The sequence below is a fragment of the Lithobates pipiens genome, unplaced genomic scaffold (genome assembly GCF_037356315.1).
Source record: "Lithobates pipiens isolate NorthernLeopardFrog02 unplaced genomic scaffold, aLitPip1_a1.2 Scaffold_13, whole genome shotgun sequence".
Lineage (NCBI taxonomy): Eukaryota > Metazoa > Chordata > Amphibia > Anura > Ranidae > Lithobates > Lithobates pipiens.
Genome location: NW_027507718.1, coordinates 219,885,805 through 219,901,997, shown reverse-complemented (window position 1 = coordinate 219,901,997; position 16,193 = coordinate 219,885,805). Strand labels below are relative to the sequence as shown.

The following is a 16,193-nucleotide window of genomic DNA, read 5'->3' as shown; positions in this document are numbered from 1 at the left end:
GCAGTGAATTTCCTGTCCCAGACAGAACTTCACATTCCCACATTTTCTATCCAGTTATAGGCAATCCTGATTTACATTTTTCTTTCTTCCTACATCTTCTTCACAGAATCGAGATGAAGGGTGTTCTGGTGATCCTCATTGTGCTGCCCAGGCAAATGTGGTGCACCAACCAGGACTCCATGGGCTCTGTCAGATCTTCTGTCCCTTCCACTTTGCCATTTTAATATTTATTTTTTGAGTGAGGGCATCTTTGAATCTAAAAAAAAAAAAAGGGGGGGGGGGGGGTTTGGACTTTGAATGAGGCACATGAAAGGAAACGGATATTTAATAAAAAAAAAAAACAGGTTTATTAAAACAAGTATAAGTATCATACACATCCACTATATACAGGTATACAAATGGTAAGTTAATCAGCACACCAATGACCCAATAAAGGACATGGATATGTATGTATGATATGTATTGGCATGGAATAAGATGAGATGAAATAAATTATTGGTTCATGACTTAATTTATTTAATCTTGTTTTATTCCATGCTGATACATAACAATGTCCTTTATTGGGTCACTGGTGTGCTGATTACCTTATCCATTTGTATACATGTATTTAGTGGATGTGTATGATATTTGTACTTGTTTTAATAAACCTTTTTTTTATTTTTTATTGAACATCTGTTTCCTTTCATGTGCCTCATTCAAAGTCCCATGCCGCCCCCCCCCCCCCCCCTCCTTTTTTGCAATTAACAGGAATGGAGGTACCTATTACCAGGTGCTTCATTCAAAGTCCCAATTTTTCCTTTTTGTATCTTTGAATCTCAGAACTTCCACTTGGTATGATTGCACTGTGAGTAATGCTGGAAGTAATACCATTGCTGTTGTAAGGACTTTTTAAAGAAAGTACTCATGTAGCGTTTTAAGCTTACTATTAAAGAAATGTGGAGTTAATGGCGAATTCCATGGAATAAGAATAAGTGCTCGTTGATGCATAGGGTACAAGCTGTTTTACTCATCTTCTCTCTCACTCCTCAACCTTTCTCCCTGACACTCCTGGTCTGTCAGCTATTCATTAATTTACTAATGTACAATGCAGGGCTATAGAATTCTACTTAAAGTAGGATTCCTTTGTCTACTGTGTGTAATCACCTATCACACACAAGATAGCTTATGAAAAGTTAAATGCTGCAGGCCAATCGGAACTTGTTCTGCTCCTTGCGTATGTGTAGTACATTGCCCATTTTAGGACCAACCCAAGCATTTCTCAAAACACCTCTTCCAAATCTGCTTCCCATACCTTGAAATTCCATTTTCCACTCCAAATCTTTAGAGGAAATATAATCAAATTATTTTACTGTGTTCTCAATTTTCCTTTTTTCCCTTTTTCATGTTTCTTTTTTTTTTTCTTTTTTAGAGAAAAACTTTCAGAAGGAGCAGCAGTCGGGTTTGACATTGAATGGCCTCCTGTTTACATTAAAGGGAAAACCGGAAAGGTTTCGCTCATTCAAGTGTGTCTTTCAGAGTTGGAATGCTACTTATTTCATGTTTCATGCATGACAGGTATATTGTTTTTTTTAATTGGCTGACTATATAGGCCCAATTGCTCTTTTCTTGTTTTGCTCACTGAATGGATTGGAACTGGGACTGAGCAAATTACTCTTTATATGTTTATATACTTGATAATATATATATATATATATATATATATATATATATATATATATATATATATATATATATATATATATATATATATATGAACACTTATAATTTAAAGAACCTGTAATAGCTGCTTTCATTTTGTTAAAAATTACAATAAATTGCTGGAATATACTGCACAGTTATTTTACCACTAGCTCCATGAACTATGAGTATTTTGTAACAAAATAGCCTTGAAAGATTCCTCAGATAAAAGATTCTGTTCTGTTTTTTTGAGCTGCACACTTATTTAGGATGTGCAAGCTAAATGTATTCCGTTTCACCATTAGTGACCTAATCACCACCAGAGCTTAAAGCGGGAGTCCACCGGGACTTCGCGTTTTTTTTTTTTTTAAAAGCCAGCAGCTACAAATACTGCAGCTGCTGACTTTTAAAATAGTGACACTTACCTGTCCAGCGCGCCCGCGATGTCGGCACCCGAAGCCGATCGCTAGGTCGTCTGTCGGGTCCTGCCGCCGCCATCTTGGGTATGGGAATCAGGAAATGGAGCCTTTCGGCTTCATTTCCCGGTTCCCTACTGCGCATGCGCGAGCCGCGCGGCGCAATCCGGACGGTCCCCGCTGCCTCTGGGAACTGTGTGTTTCCCAGCAGGCAGCGGGGCACTTGCGCAAAGGGACGGGCAGTTGTGGAAAGGGGCGTAATCTACGCCCCTTTCCGCAGACAGCTATCCCGGAAGTGGGTGCAGTTACCTGGATTATCCAGGTAACTGCACCCCCCTCCCCCCTGAAAGGTGCCAATTGTGGCGCCGGAGGGGGCGGGGATTCCGATGAGCGGAGGTCCATTTTAGGGTGGACCTCCGCTTTAATGCTATGCAGGAATCAGCTAATGGCTATCTAAGGTGTCTCCATTTTTTGACTGAACGCTTTGACCACAGTCAGTCAATCTGTGGTCAAATCTGCAGTTTTCAGCCAAAAGGCTGCTGATCTTTTGCTTGCCTTTCTGACTAGGTTACCAATTTATTTTTTTTGCTGTAGGGATCAGGCTGTTAAAGTGGAAGTAAACTTCCCCCATCGTTTTCAGCCAAGGAAGCTGCCATCTTTGCCTCCGTTTAATCTTCAACTGCTATGGTGCTGCACATGTGATTCGTTATGACACCAGCCATTGGATGGTTTGATAGTTTGGCTGAGAGCACAGCCAATGTGCAGTTAGCATTCCCGGCATGCCTTTTTTTTTAACTGTTTAAATCGATGGGTTTACTTCCACTTTAACAGCCCCGTTCCTTAGACCCAGACATTACTATTAGTTTCTTGTTTCTACAGCATGTGCCTCTGTATGTTATATAGATAAAATATTTTTCAACCTTAAAACAACTCAGTCACTATGTTTAAAGGGTAGGTTCAACTTCGCAACGTGTTACATGTTCCACCTGTATTTAAGGTGGACCATGTAACTTGTTCATGCTCCTGCCCCCTCTCCCCCATCCCCAAGGGTGGTTCTCCTCGCACCCGCTGTCGCCTTTTTAAAAAACACGCAGCTGTGCAGGGCTCCACCCACACAGGTGCGCCATTCATTTACAGATTTCTGTGACTGAATAAACTACAAGTACCAACTTTATTTAGTGGGCTGCAGGGGTGTTGATGAGCGCTCTCGTAGCCTACTTACACATCCTTCAGCTTTCAAACAGAAAGCCTATAGAGGTATATGTGCTGAAAGCCTGAGGCCATGTCTGCAGGAGCCCAGATGGCAACTGTGGTCTACTGATCCTGGGTGCAATGCTTTTCAGGCTCCTGCATGAAAAAAAATGCACATTTTGTTTCCTGCAAAAATATGTGCGCGTATGTATGTGTATGTATGTATGTATGTATATATGTGTGTGTGTGTATATATGTATGTATGTGTATATATATATATATATATATATATATATTTATATTTATATTTATTTTTTTCTGTTAATGTGAACTTTAAAACAAACTGCTATCTGGTATAAAGAGTGGGAATCTGGTGATGCTAGCATGTACATGCAGCTGCCCCCTTGCCCCTGCTGTTATGCCCTAATGATGAAACTGAAAATTGCTGGTAGTGATGAAGCTTCCCAATTCTTAATTGTCTCCTTAGTTTTCCTTAAGTCCCATGAGGCAGCCCATTATAGTGGTAGGCTGATAAAGATATAGGGACAGCTGGTGGTGGGCAAGGTTGAAACTACCTGAAAATGTTTGCCTCTTAGAATGGACCTGTATTTCATACTAAAGGCGCAGAGACTTGGAGGCTGCTACAAGCATGTGCAGGCAGCATTTGGTGCCTGCATTTTATACCTGCAGCAGTTTCTTTGATTTGGTTTAGTGCTTCAAGTAACAATGTCATAAAAGAAATGCAGGGGCTGCCATCGCTGACCACTTTCTGAAAATGCTAGCTATGCTTACCAGTTAGACTAAATACTAGGGGATTGGTTTACTAAAACTGGAGTGCAAAATCTGGTTCCAAAATTCAGCTTTGACAAAAAAATTTGTAAGCTGATTGGTTTCTGTGCCAAGCTGCACCAGATTTTGCACTCTCCAGTCTTAATAAATCAACCCTTTTGAGTCAGTGACTCAAGAATATACAAATTAGAAATGGTGGGTACATTTCAGAACTCCTTATCTGATTACTGGATTAGTGATGCAATCTAATAGAACAAGAGAGGGTCATCGTTGCAGCCAAGTATTTAACATTTTCCAGAAGGACAGAAAAAGATCTTGGCATTTTTTTTTTTTAGTTGGAGATTTGCTTGAATGTTCTATACATGTGGTGTGAACCCCATGTTTAACTTGTACTGTATATAAATTTTGTTGAGGCTATACTATTATTTATTTATATATAGAAAACGTTATTACTGCGACATTTCATATACCTGATATGTGCCTGCTGTACCATGTATGTATGTTTTATAAATTATCCTGTTCTCTTTACATTGCTATATTTGTGTAAAATATCTGTTGATACTGCCAGCCCCCCTTTCTTTCTTATTTCAAACTGAACATGCTAAAAAATAAAATAAAAACGTATATTTAAAAAAAAAAAAAATCTAACATAAGCTTTAACACATTCATGTAATTGTTTTTTTTTTAAATATCTATAAAAAAGTATTACATGTATTTATTTGAAAATTATGATTTTTTGTTTAAATATTTTTTAGCTATCATTAAAATAATCCCTGTTAATCCTACCATGAAGTTCCTTGCTAAACCACTCCTTGTTATAGGGTAACAATGCTCTGCTCTTCTCTCCCAATGGAGCTCTGCCACCATCAGTAAATTGGCTCTGAAATTTATCAAAATGGTAGAGTGCATTTTAACAAAAACTACATGTAAAAATGCTGCACAAGTTCAGCAGCACTGAGATGTAATAAAACAAATTAAAAAAGGCAAAAAATATATTTTTTTATAAAAAATTATGAAAGTTGTTTTATGATATACAGTGCACAGAGCAAACTGTCCATTACATTAGGGTTTACATCTAATTTCAGTTTAAAATGGGAAGGAATATAATTAAAACAATTCTGACAGATTGGCAGATGTTTTTTGGAACTCTTATCATCTCTAGTCATATTATTTTTTTATGTAAGCATCATAAAGAGGATAAGGATAATATGAATATTAATACCAACAGTATTAATGATAGTAATTGATTTCTAAGTAGCAGTATTTTCTGTGTCTGTACAGAATCCTTGCAAAGCCCTAGAACTTTCTGGTCTTTCAAGGGTTGCAATGTACTTGTTTGGGAGAAGAGGATGCAGAAAATGTTTGTATCGCTCGGACACAAAATCTTTTAAATTAAAATGAAAATTTTTACAAAAAAAAAAAAAAAACAGAACATGCTGGACGTCCATCTCGGAGTGGTCCCTTTTCTGGGAGAATAGCCTGCCTGACCTGCAATGGCCAGGACTGTGCTAGTATACCCTCCTGCGCAGCTAATCATTGGGAAGATTAGTGTACTGCTGTTTCTCTGCCTTCTGCTGACATCCGCTTGCAGTCTCCTCCTCCAGTGTTCTAAGCCCCTAAGGGCCCATTCACATTAGAAACTGCACATCTGCTGCCTGTTTTTTCCTAGCACATATGAATGCATTTGATGTGTGTTTTTATAATGCGCATTTACATGCACTTGAGGTGTGATTTTCTATCTGCATTTGTCCCGTGAGGTCACTTCCTTCTCTTTCCTGAGCCTCTATGTGTAGTGTGATGCATTGCAGCGCATTTTTGTCCACTTGCCTCTGTGAAAGACTGCAGTATGCCTTAATTTTTTTTGACTGTAGCACTGCAATAATGTGAACAATGCCATAAGGATTACCTTGATTTTGGACTCTATGCAATTGGAGTGCAGCCAACTGCATTAGGTGTGAATGGACCTTAATGCAGCTGAGAACATAGATTATGTGATCACTTATTTAAAAAAAATATTTATTTACGAACGTTTTGCCTTTCATTTCTATTTTTAAACTGAATGTTTTTCTTTTTTTTTCTTTTGCAAGGTCAAGGTTCACATATAGTTAGTTAGTTAGTTCTTGTTTCTGAAACATGATGACTGAGATATTTGTGATGATGTTTATAACTTGGTTCTTACTCTGAACAGGTTTTCCTAAAGGTCTAAAGAGGCTGCTTGAAGATGAGTCTATAAAAAAAGTTGGTGTGGGGATTGAAGGGGATCAATGGAAACTACTGAGTGACACTGATGTGAAGTTAAAGGGATTTATTGAACTTACTGATGTGGCCAATGAAAAAGTATGTTGTGCTACCTTTTTTGTTTTGTATAAAATTGTTTTCCGGCCTCCAAATGATGTATTACCCGCTTGCTGCTGTGTATACTCTTGGAAGGTGCACTGGATAACGGTCAATAACCAATGGTTAAGCTAGGACATAACCACAATGAAAAGAGATGGGTAGAGTGGGCAAATGAGCCTTGAGGGCTTATGTTTCATTACTTTATGAACATACCGCCTCCTCACCACCTATCAAACACATTCGGATTGTTCTTCAGGGGAGCAGCAGTGCCTGTTGCACTTGTATATAAGCCCTTAAGCTGCTAAGGGGGCAGGCATTCAATTAAATGGAGCCACTCTGCAAGTACCCCGCAACTACGTGCGTCTGTGGGATCCAAGGGGATAAAGCAGTTGGTAAGAAAACACAAAGCTGCCTGCTTTAACCCCTTGTTTGCTGTGCTCACAAGGTTGCAGGGCAATTGCAGAGTGGCCTCATTAACCTGGATGGGTCATGCTTGGTAGGTGCTACACCCATCGCCATAACCAGACATATAACTCCTGCTGCAACATATGTACACCCCCTGGCCACTACAGCTAAAGGGGGTGCGGTCGGGGTGGGGGTGATACAAACACATCTTAATTATGAGGTTTTACCACCGCCCAAACTGCAAATTTAAATGTGAACCCTTACTGTTCTGAGCCCCCTATCAGGCTGCTTTCACACTGATGTGCTGCAGTTTACCTGCACCGCGGGTGCAGCGTTGTGCGCCTGCGACTTTCATGGGTTAGCTGCGCTTTGCCATAGACTTCTATTATATCCTGCGAGTTAGTTCCAGTTTCTGAAGGGTACCAAAACTCCGGCATTCAGGAGTTTTGGTGCACTTTCTGAAAGCACACCAAAACTTCTGAATGCAAGAGTTTTGGTGCGCTTTCAGAAAGTACATTTAACCCACAGGATATAATACACTGTACCCGTGACATGGTTAAACTGCAGCACATCAGTGTGAAAGCAGCCCTATACTATTATGTCCAGTGTATTCCTTTACAGAGATAAGAGATGGCGTGCGGTTGGTATCTCGAAACAGGAGCCAGCACCACAGAGCAGGCATCAGCTTATGTGGCCCTTGCTCCCTACTACAGCTCTAACTTTACAAGTAGTCCCTCTGCATTGCACTCTGTTTGATGCTCTGGGATGGCGGGTCAGCAAGCCCAGACCGCGATCTATTGGTACAGCCCAATCTACAGGTTGCTGCCCCCCATTCTAAATGTTGTCTACAAAATCGCTTTTCCATTAATGTATTTGATTTTTTTTTTTTTTTTATGAAATCTGTGATTGTAAAACAAACTAGTTTGTGTTGAACGTGTGGATTGATTTTTTCTGTTTGTGCAGCTTAAATGCAGAGAAAAGTGGAGTTTGAATGGCATAGTTAAACACCTCTTTAGCAAGCAGCTCCTGAAGGATAACTCGGTTCGTTGTAGTAGCTGGGACAAGTTTCCTCTTACTGATGAGCAGAGACTCTATGCTGCCTCAGATGCTTATGTAAGTTACATTACCAGTTGATTGTTTTAATGTTTTTTTTAAATGTGTAATAATGTCTGAAAATAATGTGCATTTCTAGCCAAAAAATGGGTTTGTACCTTATTTTAGTACTTTAACCGATGAGTGTGCAGCGCAGAATTAAAGAACAGGAAGTTATCAGCTCACTCGATTCTTGGCAGCATCAACAGATTGTTTTCCACTTATCAAACATATATAACACATAGCTTTCAAATGTTTCAAACAGGTCAAAAAGGACCAAGTAAAAGAAGTTCATGAGTTATGGTTTGCATAGCTAGTTTAGACAAAATACTGGTGCAAAGTAGGAGCTGAATAAAGGTAAAATATACAAAATAATCCACAAATAGTGCATGATTAGTCCATTAATCTATAAATGGTATATATATATAGATGCATATGGGTCTGTATGAAAATAAGGATAGGAGGCGATAACTATCCTCGGAGTACAGCCAACTCTGCATCAAACAAGAAAAGGGAAGTGTAGAGGTTAAAAGTTAATTTAATAGCACAAGGATTAAGTACATACAAAAAAAAAAAAAAAACCTGAAAGGCAAAAGCATAATGAGCTAGTATGCACCGCACACTAGCTCATTATGAAATACCTTAGAATGAAGCGCTGGCATCGCATCCCAGTCACCGCTGAGGAAGCTGACATGTTCCCTCTCCCTCACCAAAAGCAGGGAAGAGAGGGGGCCATGCCACAGCATCCTCCAGATTCAGCACCGTCCACGGGGTTTGTATGAGTTGTTACCAAGTACCTCTAAGCATCCTGTGGCCACCAGGTAGCAAACGCGGGCAGAAATGATGGCCGGGCTTGGCTGTTACGTGATCAGGCTACGCGCTTGGAGCTCCAGCTCCCTCTACGGCCTTAGTAACAACTCGCACAAACCCTGTGGATGGTACTGAATCCTGAGGATGCTTATCTTGTAAATGACTCCCTCCCTTTTCTGCTTTTGATGAGCCTTTTATACTATATTCTCTTGTAAATGATTCCTAATCCTTGTGCTATTAAGTTAACTTTTAACCTCTACACTTAGGTGGTGTTTTCCATTTCTTAAGGTTTACATAACCTTTAAAGGGGTTGTAAAACCTTGTGTTTTTTTCACCTTGATGCATCATATGCTTTAAGGTGAAAAAATACCTGGCAGTGACGCCCCCTTACTTACCTAAGCCCTGGAACTTCACCTGGTGGGGATGCGCTGTCCCTCTGCCTGGGGTTCTTGGCTCTTGATTGGATAGATTGATAGCAGCACAGCCATTGGCTCCTGCTGCTGTCAATGAAATCCACTGACGCTGGCGGGCAGAGTCATACATTTGGCGGCTATGGACGCTGAATGATGGACTCGGGAGCAAATATTTTGAGACCCCCGCGTACATTAATATACAAATTTTATTTATTTTACAAAAATCTCACATCATACATATTTGATGAACTGTCACTTTTACTATATAAACTGGCACAGTTTAATAATTGGTAAACATTAAGGATGAGATTTCATTTTCATTAGTATTTAATTTTTTAGCACATTGGTATTTTAGTTGATTTGTGTATTATGTTTCCAGCACTGATGTCTCACTCACAAATTTGCAGAGACTGGTAGCGCCACACTTACTTTTGTAAATTATATGCCAGGGGTGCCTACTTAAAGAAATGTTGTTTGTGGTACACATGTATTGCTTTGCATGCCAGTGTTAAAGCAATATTTCTAAAGCCAATATTCACGGTTGATTCTAAACTGATGAATCTATAGGGACTTCTATGAAAAATGTTGACTTCCGAAGTGCATCACGTTTCACGAGCATGTAAAATTTTAAAGCTTGACATGTTGGGTATCTATTCACTTGACGCGACCTCCCTATTTTAGGTTTTACCAAGAATTGGGTAATGTATTGCATTTTTGTGCTTTAAAAGTTAACTTAAGTGCAAATTTTCGGTAAAAAGAAAAATACGCTAATCTGATAAACCAGGGTTCTCCAAACTATGGTCTTCCAGCTGTTGCGGACTTACACTTCCCATGAGGCATTTTAAAACTCTGACATTCTGAAATTGTAGTTCCTGAACAATTGGAGGACCATAGTTTGGAGACCCCTGTGATAAACCATTGCATTAATATTACACGTGACTTAAACATTTCTTTCTCCAGTATCTCTACTTTTAGAAAATGTTTACGGTTTTTAACTTTATCTTCAGGCCTAAAATTATATTTTAAAAGTGTGCAAAAAATTTCAAGAATGGCCCTGGCATCGAAAGAGTTAACATATTTAGCAGTCAAAGGAAATCTGATCAAGTAAAATTATCTTTGAAGTCTTGCATGAAGTTTTGAGATTCTTGTTTACTTTTTAGGCTAGTCTTCTTACTTACCAAAAACTAGAGAACATGGAGGAGAGAGAGAGGGATCTGTTCCATGTCAGTGCAGGTAACTTTTTTTAGGCATTCGCAACAAAACCTTTTGATTTCATAAATTGTATATGTACTGCTATGACTATTATGTGTGTTACAGAAGATGGTTCAGCTTCGTATAAGATGAAGGACAAGCTTAAAGCTCTGTCACAGGAGTGCCTAGATTTAGTGGATCAAGTCCCATATGATTTTGAAATAGGTGGAAAGGCACAAAGGTAATTATTTGTGTAACATTACCTTACTGTAAATCATGATCTATTTTAATGCAAATGTAGGGTGATTGAACAGGTGTTATGGCAGTTTTTATTGGACAAGAAGAACAGTTTAAATATTTGGCATTTGGTTTGCGGGTCTGGCTTGCTCCCACCGAGCTTAATGACAAGTGTTGCCAAACTACATTAAAATTGCCACAAAGCATGTATGCAGCCCCATTGGTCTGCAATGGTAGTATTTAGATGGGAGGTTGGTGGGGGATAAAAACCAAGGATCAGCCATCTGTTGTAACCACGTCCTGGCCACCTTTGTTAAATTAGCCATTCTCCAAGCTGAGATAAAATTACTGCTCCCAGAAAGCATCGCTGGGGTGGCACGTGTTCAGCCCTATCTGGCTGCAATGGTAGAATTTAGGTTTGGCAAAACTAGCTCAAACCATCTGTTTTTACTGCCCTTGGCAGCTGCTTTGAAAGGCGCTTTACTGTAATGGAATTTACTGGTGGGACTGTTTGCCACTTTTCTTGTCTGATCACTACCTGTAGTAAGATTTGAGCAACTGAAATGACACTTTTTTTTAAACCCATAAAAATATAATTTTTTAGAGCTGCAGATATTCTTGCAAAGCTATCTGAGAGTCTGGAAGATGTCAGAAGTATACTTGCAGAAGCAACAAAGGCACAGGAGGACTCTAAAGAATTGGTTTGTGAAGGCTCACCAGAGGGTAATAACAAAGCTGGAACCTGTGTGTCTGATGGTGAAATCCACTCGGTTAATAAAGATGACTGCACACAAGAAACAAATGATAAATCTACCGAGGAAAATGATATCCATTTTAAGCAGAACTTGGACCAGGACTTTGGCATGACTTTAGGCATAACTGAAGAGGAACTTCAGCTGATGGAAACCATGGGGAAAATCCAATGCAAGAAAGATGATGAAGCTATAGAGGTGAGCTTTAAACATTTATTCTATTCTTGTACACATTTAAGCTCATTTAAAGGACACCCCTCATTACATTTAAGATATGTATTTGTATCATGAAATATGACAGGGATCCAGACAACAGCACTAAATTCAAACCAATAGTTAGCGGGCGCTAGATCAATTATAAGTCATGCTTCTATCTACAGCTGTAGGTATTTTGACCGGCATTGCCAGTATGTGTGATGTTATAGCGGCCAGGCCCCACTCCTATGCATTTAGTTAAAATATGATGTCTTCCAGGGGTGCTGGAGTGCCGTTCATGCATATGCTTTCAATATATTCTGACAAAACTTGTAGGGGCAGGTCTTGGATGCTGTGACATCCTCATGCATACCAGCAGTGCTGGTTGAAATCTCTACAGCTGTATGGATGAGTGAACGCTATTGGAAGTAATACAGAATTGTTACAGTACAAGGAAGGTCGAGGATAACCAGTCCAGTGCGTAACAAACAATGTGCAGGAGCCTTGAGCTATTGGGAAAACTTAAGTTGCCTATAATGGCCAAGTGTACAGTAACGTGGGTACCTCTCTTGAAGCGATTTAGTAGCTTTTCGAGTGCTGAGGGAGGATGAGTCCATCAGAAGGTTATGCTATGTGCAAGGGTACGTCCAGAGACCGTGAAAAGAAAGAGTAAGAAAAAGGTGTCAAACAAGGTAGGAAATGAGGGAGTCTGAAGAAAGTAAAGAACAGGGATACCTAGGGAAAGGTAGGGGATGCCGCAAATCTTGCACACATTTCAAGGCCCGAATAGCTATGTAGGTAAGGTGTTTTTTTTTTTTTTTTTTTTTTAATATAGTGATAAAAAAGAGTAATCCAGCTGCGCATGTGATATAATGGTGTTACCATAGAGGAGGCGGACTGAAGTTCTGCTTTAACCACTTCATCCCCGGAGGATTTGGCTGGCCAAAGACAAGCCCTTTTTTTGCGATTGGGCACTGTGTCGCTTTAACTGGCAATTGCACGGTTGTGTGGCGTGGCTCCCAAACAAAATTGACGACCTTTATTTCCCACAAATAGAGCTTTCTTTTGGTGGTATTTGATCACCTGTGCGTTTTTATTTTTTGGGCTATAAAACTAAATAAAAAATAAAGCGGCAATTTTGAAAAAAAAAAGCAATATTTTTTACCTTTTTTGCTATAAATATCCCCAAAAATATATAAAAAAAATTTCTTTCCTCAGTTCATGCCGATACATATTCTTCTACATATTTTTGTTTTTAAAGACAGGAGGTTATACATTTTTTGCACAAAATTTATAGCGTCTACAAAATAGGGGATAGAGTTATGGCATTTTTATTAATAATTTTTTATTTTACTAGTAATTTTTTTACTAGTAATGGCGGTGATGAGCAATTTTTTTTTTTTATCGTGACATTATGGCAGACAGATCAGACACTTTTACTGCTATTTTGAGACCATTCACATTTATACAGCGATCAGTGCGATTAAAAATGCATTGATTACTGTGTGAATGTGACTGGCACTGAAGGGGTTAACCAGGAGGGCTCGCTGCAGGGGTTAAGTGTGTCCTAGGGATGTGTTCTAACTGTGAGGGGGTGGACTATGTGTGACATTACACTGATCACCGCTCCCAATTACAAGGTGTTGAGATCAGCGTCCTGTCACTAGGGCAGAATGTGGAAATGCTTGTTTACATTAGCATTTCCCTGTTCTTCCTCTTCGTGAGACGATCGTGGGTATCCCCGAGGTCAGACTCGCGGAGCTTGTGGCGGGCACGTGCCTGCTTTCCACCCCCGTGAGATCGGAAATATCTTTGAGAGCGGATATTCAGCCTACTTAAAAGGTTGAATATTTGACATGGCTGAGGACCAGCATGGAGGCAATGTTTTAATACACAGGATGGAATGGTAAGTACAGAGCCTCTTACAGGTAATTCTACTTTTAGTTTTGACTCGGTAGTGACAAGGTTACTTTAAAGCATTGGACCCTTGTTTATTTTACTGCACAAATTATCCAATATTTCTACTTTGATGGTCTTAAATTTTCACATACAGTGGGGAAAAAAAATGATTTGATCCTCTGCAGTTTGCCCACTTACAAAGAAATGAAAGGTCTATCATTTTTTATCATAGGTGTATTTTAAATTCTAGAGACAGAATATCAACCAAAAATCCAGAAAAAAACATGACACAGATGTTATAAATTGAGTTCCAGTTCACTGAGTAAAGTAAGTATTTGATCTCTAAGCAAATCTGACTTAATACTTGGTGGCAAGCACAGAGGTAAGATGTTTCTTGTAATTGGTTACCAGGTTTGCGCACATCTCACTCTTCTTTAGAGATCTTCTCTAAATCCCTTTTCCTTTCTTGGCTGTCGCTTAGCAACTCGAAATTTCAGCTCCCTCCATAAATGTTCTATAGAATTAAGGTCTTGAGGCTGGTTAGGCCACTCATGACCTTAATGTGCTTCTTCTTGAGCCACTCCTTTGTTGCCTTGGCGGTATGTTTTGGGTAATTTTCAGGCTAGAAGACCCATCCACGACCCATCTTCAGTGTTCTAGCTGAGAGAAGAAGGTTCTCGTCCAATATTTTACAAAACATGGCCCCGTCTATTGGCCCCACAATGCGGCAAAGTTGTCCTGTACCTTTAGCAGGGAAACTGCCCCAAAGCATAATGTTTCCACGTCCATACTTGACTGTATGGATGGCGCTCTTCGAGTCAAAATCAGGATATGTCTTACTCCAAACATGGCGAGTCGAGTTAATACCAAAGAACTCAATTTTGGTCTCATCTGACCACAGCACTTACTCCTAATCCTTCTCTGAATCATTTAGATGTTTGGTGGCAGACTTTAGATAGGCCTGTACATGTTCCTTCTTGAGGAAGAGGACCTTGCGAGTACTGCAGGATTTCAATCCTTGGCGACGTATTGTGTTACCACTGGTTTGTTAGGTGACTGCAGTCCCAACTGTCTTGAGATCATTCTCAAGCTCCTCCTGTGTAGTTCTGGGCTGATCCTTCACATTTTTCTCATGATTATCCTTTCCCCATGAGTCAAAATCTTGAATTGAGCTGCAGACCGAGGGCAATTGATGGTTATTTTGTATTTCTTCCTTTTGTGAATAATCGCTCTAACAGTTTCCTTCTCAACAAGCTTCTTGCTTATGGTTTTGTAGCCCATTCCAGCCTTGTGCAGGTCTACCTTCTTGTTCCTGATGTGCTTTGACAGCTCTTTGGGCTCGCCCATGATGGTGGGTTTGAATAAAATAATGAGATTTTGTGGGCAAGTGCCTTTTATAAACCTAACGAGTTGTTGTAAGGAGCACCTTCTTAAATTGATAGGACTAATCTGTGTACCACATGAGCACAGACTGTAGCCAGTCTGTGGGAGCCAAAATTGTTGGTTGGTAGGGGATCAAGTACTTATTTTACTCACTGAACTGCAACTCAATTTTATAACATTTGTAACATGTTTTTGTTTTGTTTTTTCTGGATTTTTGGTTTATATTCTGTGTCTCATTTAAAATACAACTATTATACAAATTATAGACCCTTTTATTTCTTTGTAAATTGGCAAACTTACAAAATCTGCAGGGGATCAAATAATAATTTTCCTCACTGTATATATTCTGTTGGCGCTGTTTGATGTGAACTGTGATGTTGATCTGTATACTATACGACAGGAATATACAGACTTTGATGATGAAATTCACCACAAACCTGTCGTTGAGAGTGATGAAGAGCTAGAGAGTGAAATGCTCAAGGTATACATCATCATCTTTTATCAGTAATTATGTTTTAACATGTTTGCTTTGTATGTGACCACAGACCAGTTGCATATCAAATCTGGAACACACTAACATTCATGAAACAGACATGACTTTGCTTAATCAAACATCATCGTACACGGGATCAATTCATATTCATGGCGAACTTGGGCTATGCCACCAGGCAGCAATTTCATGCCAAGGCGTGACAACTCCAAGCTTATCTAGGCCTCAGTTTTTAGTTGGTGTCCTTAAGTCAGTGTTTCTCAACTCCAGTCCTCAAGGCACCCCAACAGGTCATGTTTTCAGGATTTCCTCAGATGAAATGGCTGTGGTAATTACTAAAAAGAAAAGGAGCACCAACCTAGTGCATTATCACTAATAGAGCTTTATTCAATAAAACACAGCAAAATATATACTCAAACGAGTATTGATAGAAGGCATAATCAATAAAGCAGAATCCACTATTCCGAACATCGACAAGCCAGGACCTGACGTCAAGTGGCTCAAACTATACCCCAAAAATGGATGATACTTTTCAGGGGAGAACCCCTTTCTTCAGAGCCTAAGCGGGCAATGGTTTCTCACATACAGACAGCCCCATATATGTGTGTGTGTGTCAGTGTGTGCGGCCGCACAACCCAAGCCCCACCCGAACCACCCCCACAGGCCACACTCAAAAAAAAAAAAATGTAAGAATTAAAAATTAAAAAAATATATTGAATCAATTTAATATATTGAATCGTTTATTATTTTATGGCAATAGAACCATTTTTATATGTATAGTAGTAATAGTAGTGGTTATGATGGTACATGGATAAATCAAACCTCAGATGTCCATGGTAGTGTTCATAAGTGCACTTTCATCTCACACTTACCCATACTGGAGTAATAATAATAGTAGTAGTGGTGATGATGATGG

At 39.5% G+C, this 16,193-nt stretch overlaps 1 protein-coding gene across 2 annotated transcripts in view; it reads left to right on the top strand.

Annotated features, from left to right (window-relative positions):
- The window catches only part of WRN (WRN RecQ like helicase), a 212,458-nt gene that overhangs the window by 21,971 nt on the left and 174,294 nt on the right, over positions 1–16,193 (top strand). The window contains exons 4-10 of one of the 2 annotated variants that reach the window (XM_077476232.1): positions 1,409–1,554; positions 6,262–6,410; positions 7,779–7,928; positions 10,291–10,363; positions 10,451–10,562; positions 11,163–11,508; positions 15,188–15,268. In XM_077476232.1, the coding sequence (XP_077332358.1) occupies positions 1,409–1,554; positions 6,262–6,410; positions 7,779–7,928; positions 10,291–10,363; positions 10,451–10,562; positions 11,163–11,508; positions 15,188–15,268 (1,057 nt within the window). Of the gene's footprint in view, positions 1–1,408; positions 1,555–6,261; positions 6,411–7,778; positions 7,929–10,290; positions 10,364–10,447; positions 10,563–11,162; positions 11,509–15,187; positions 15,269–16,193 lie in introns of both variants that reach the window. The other variant, XM_077476231.1, reaches the window with a different exon arrangement.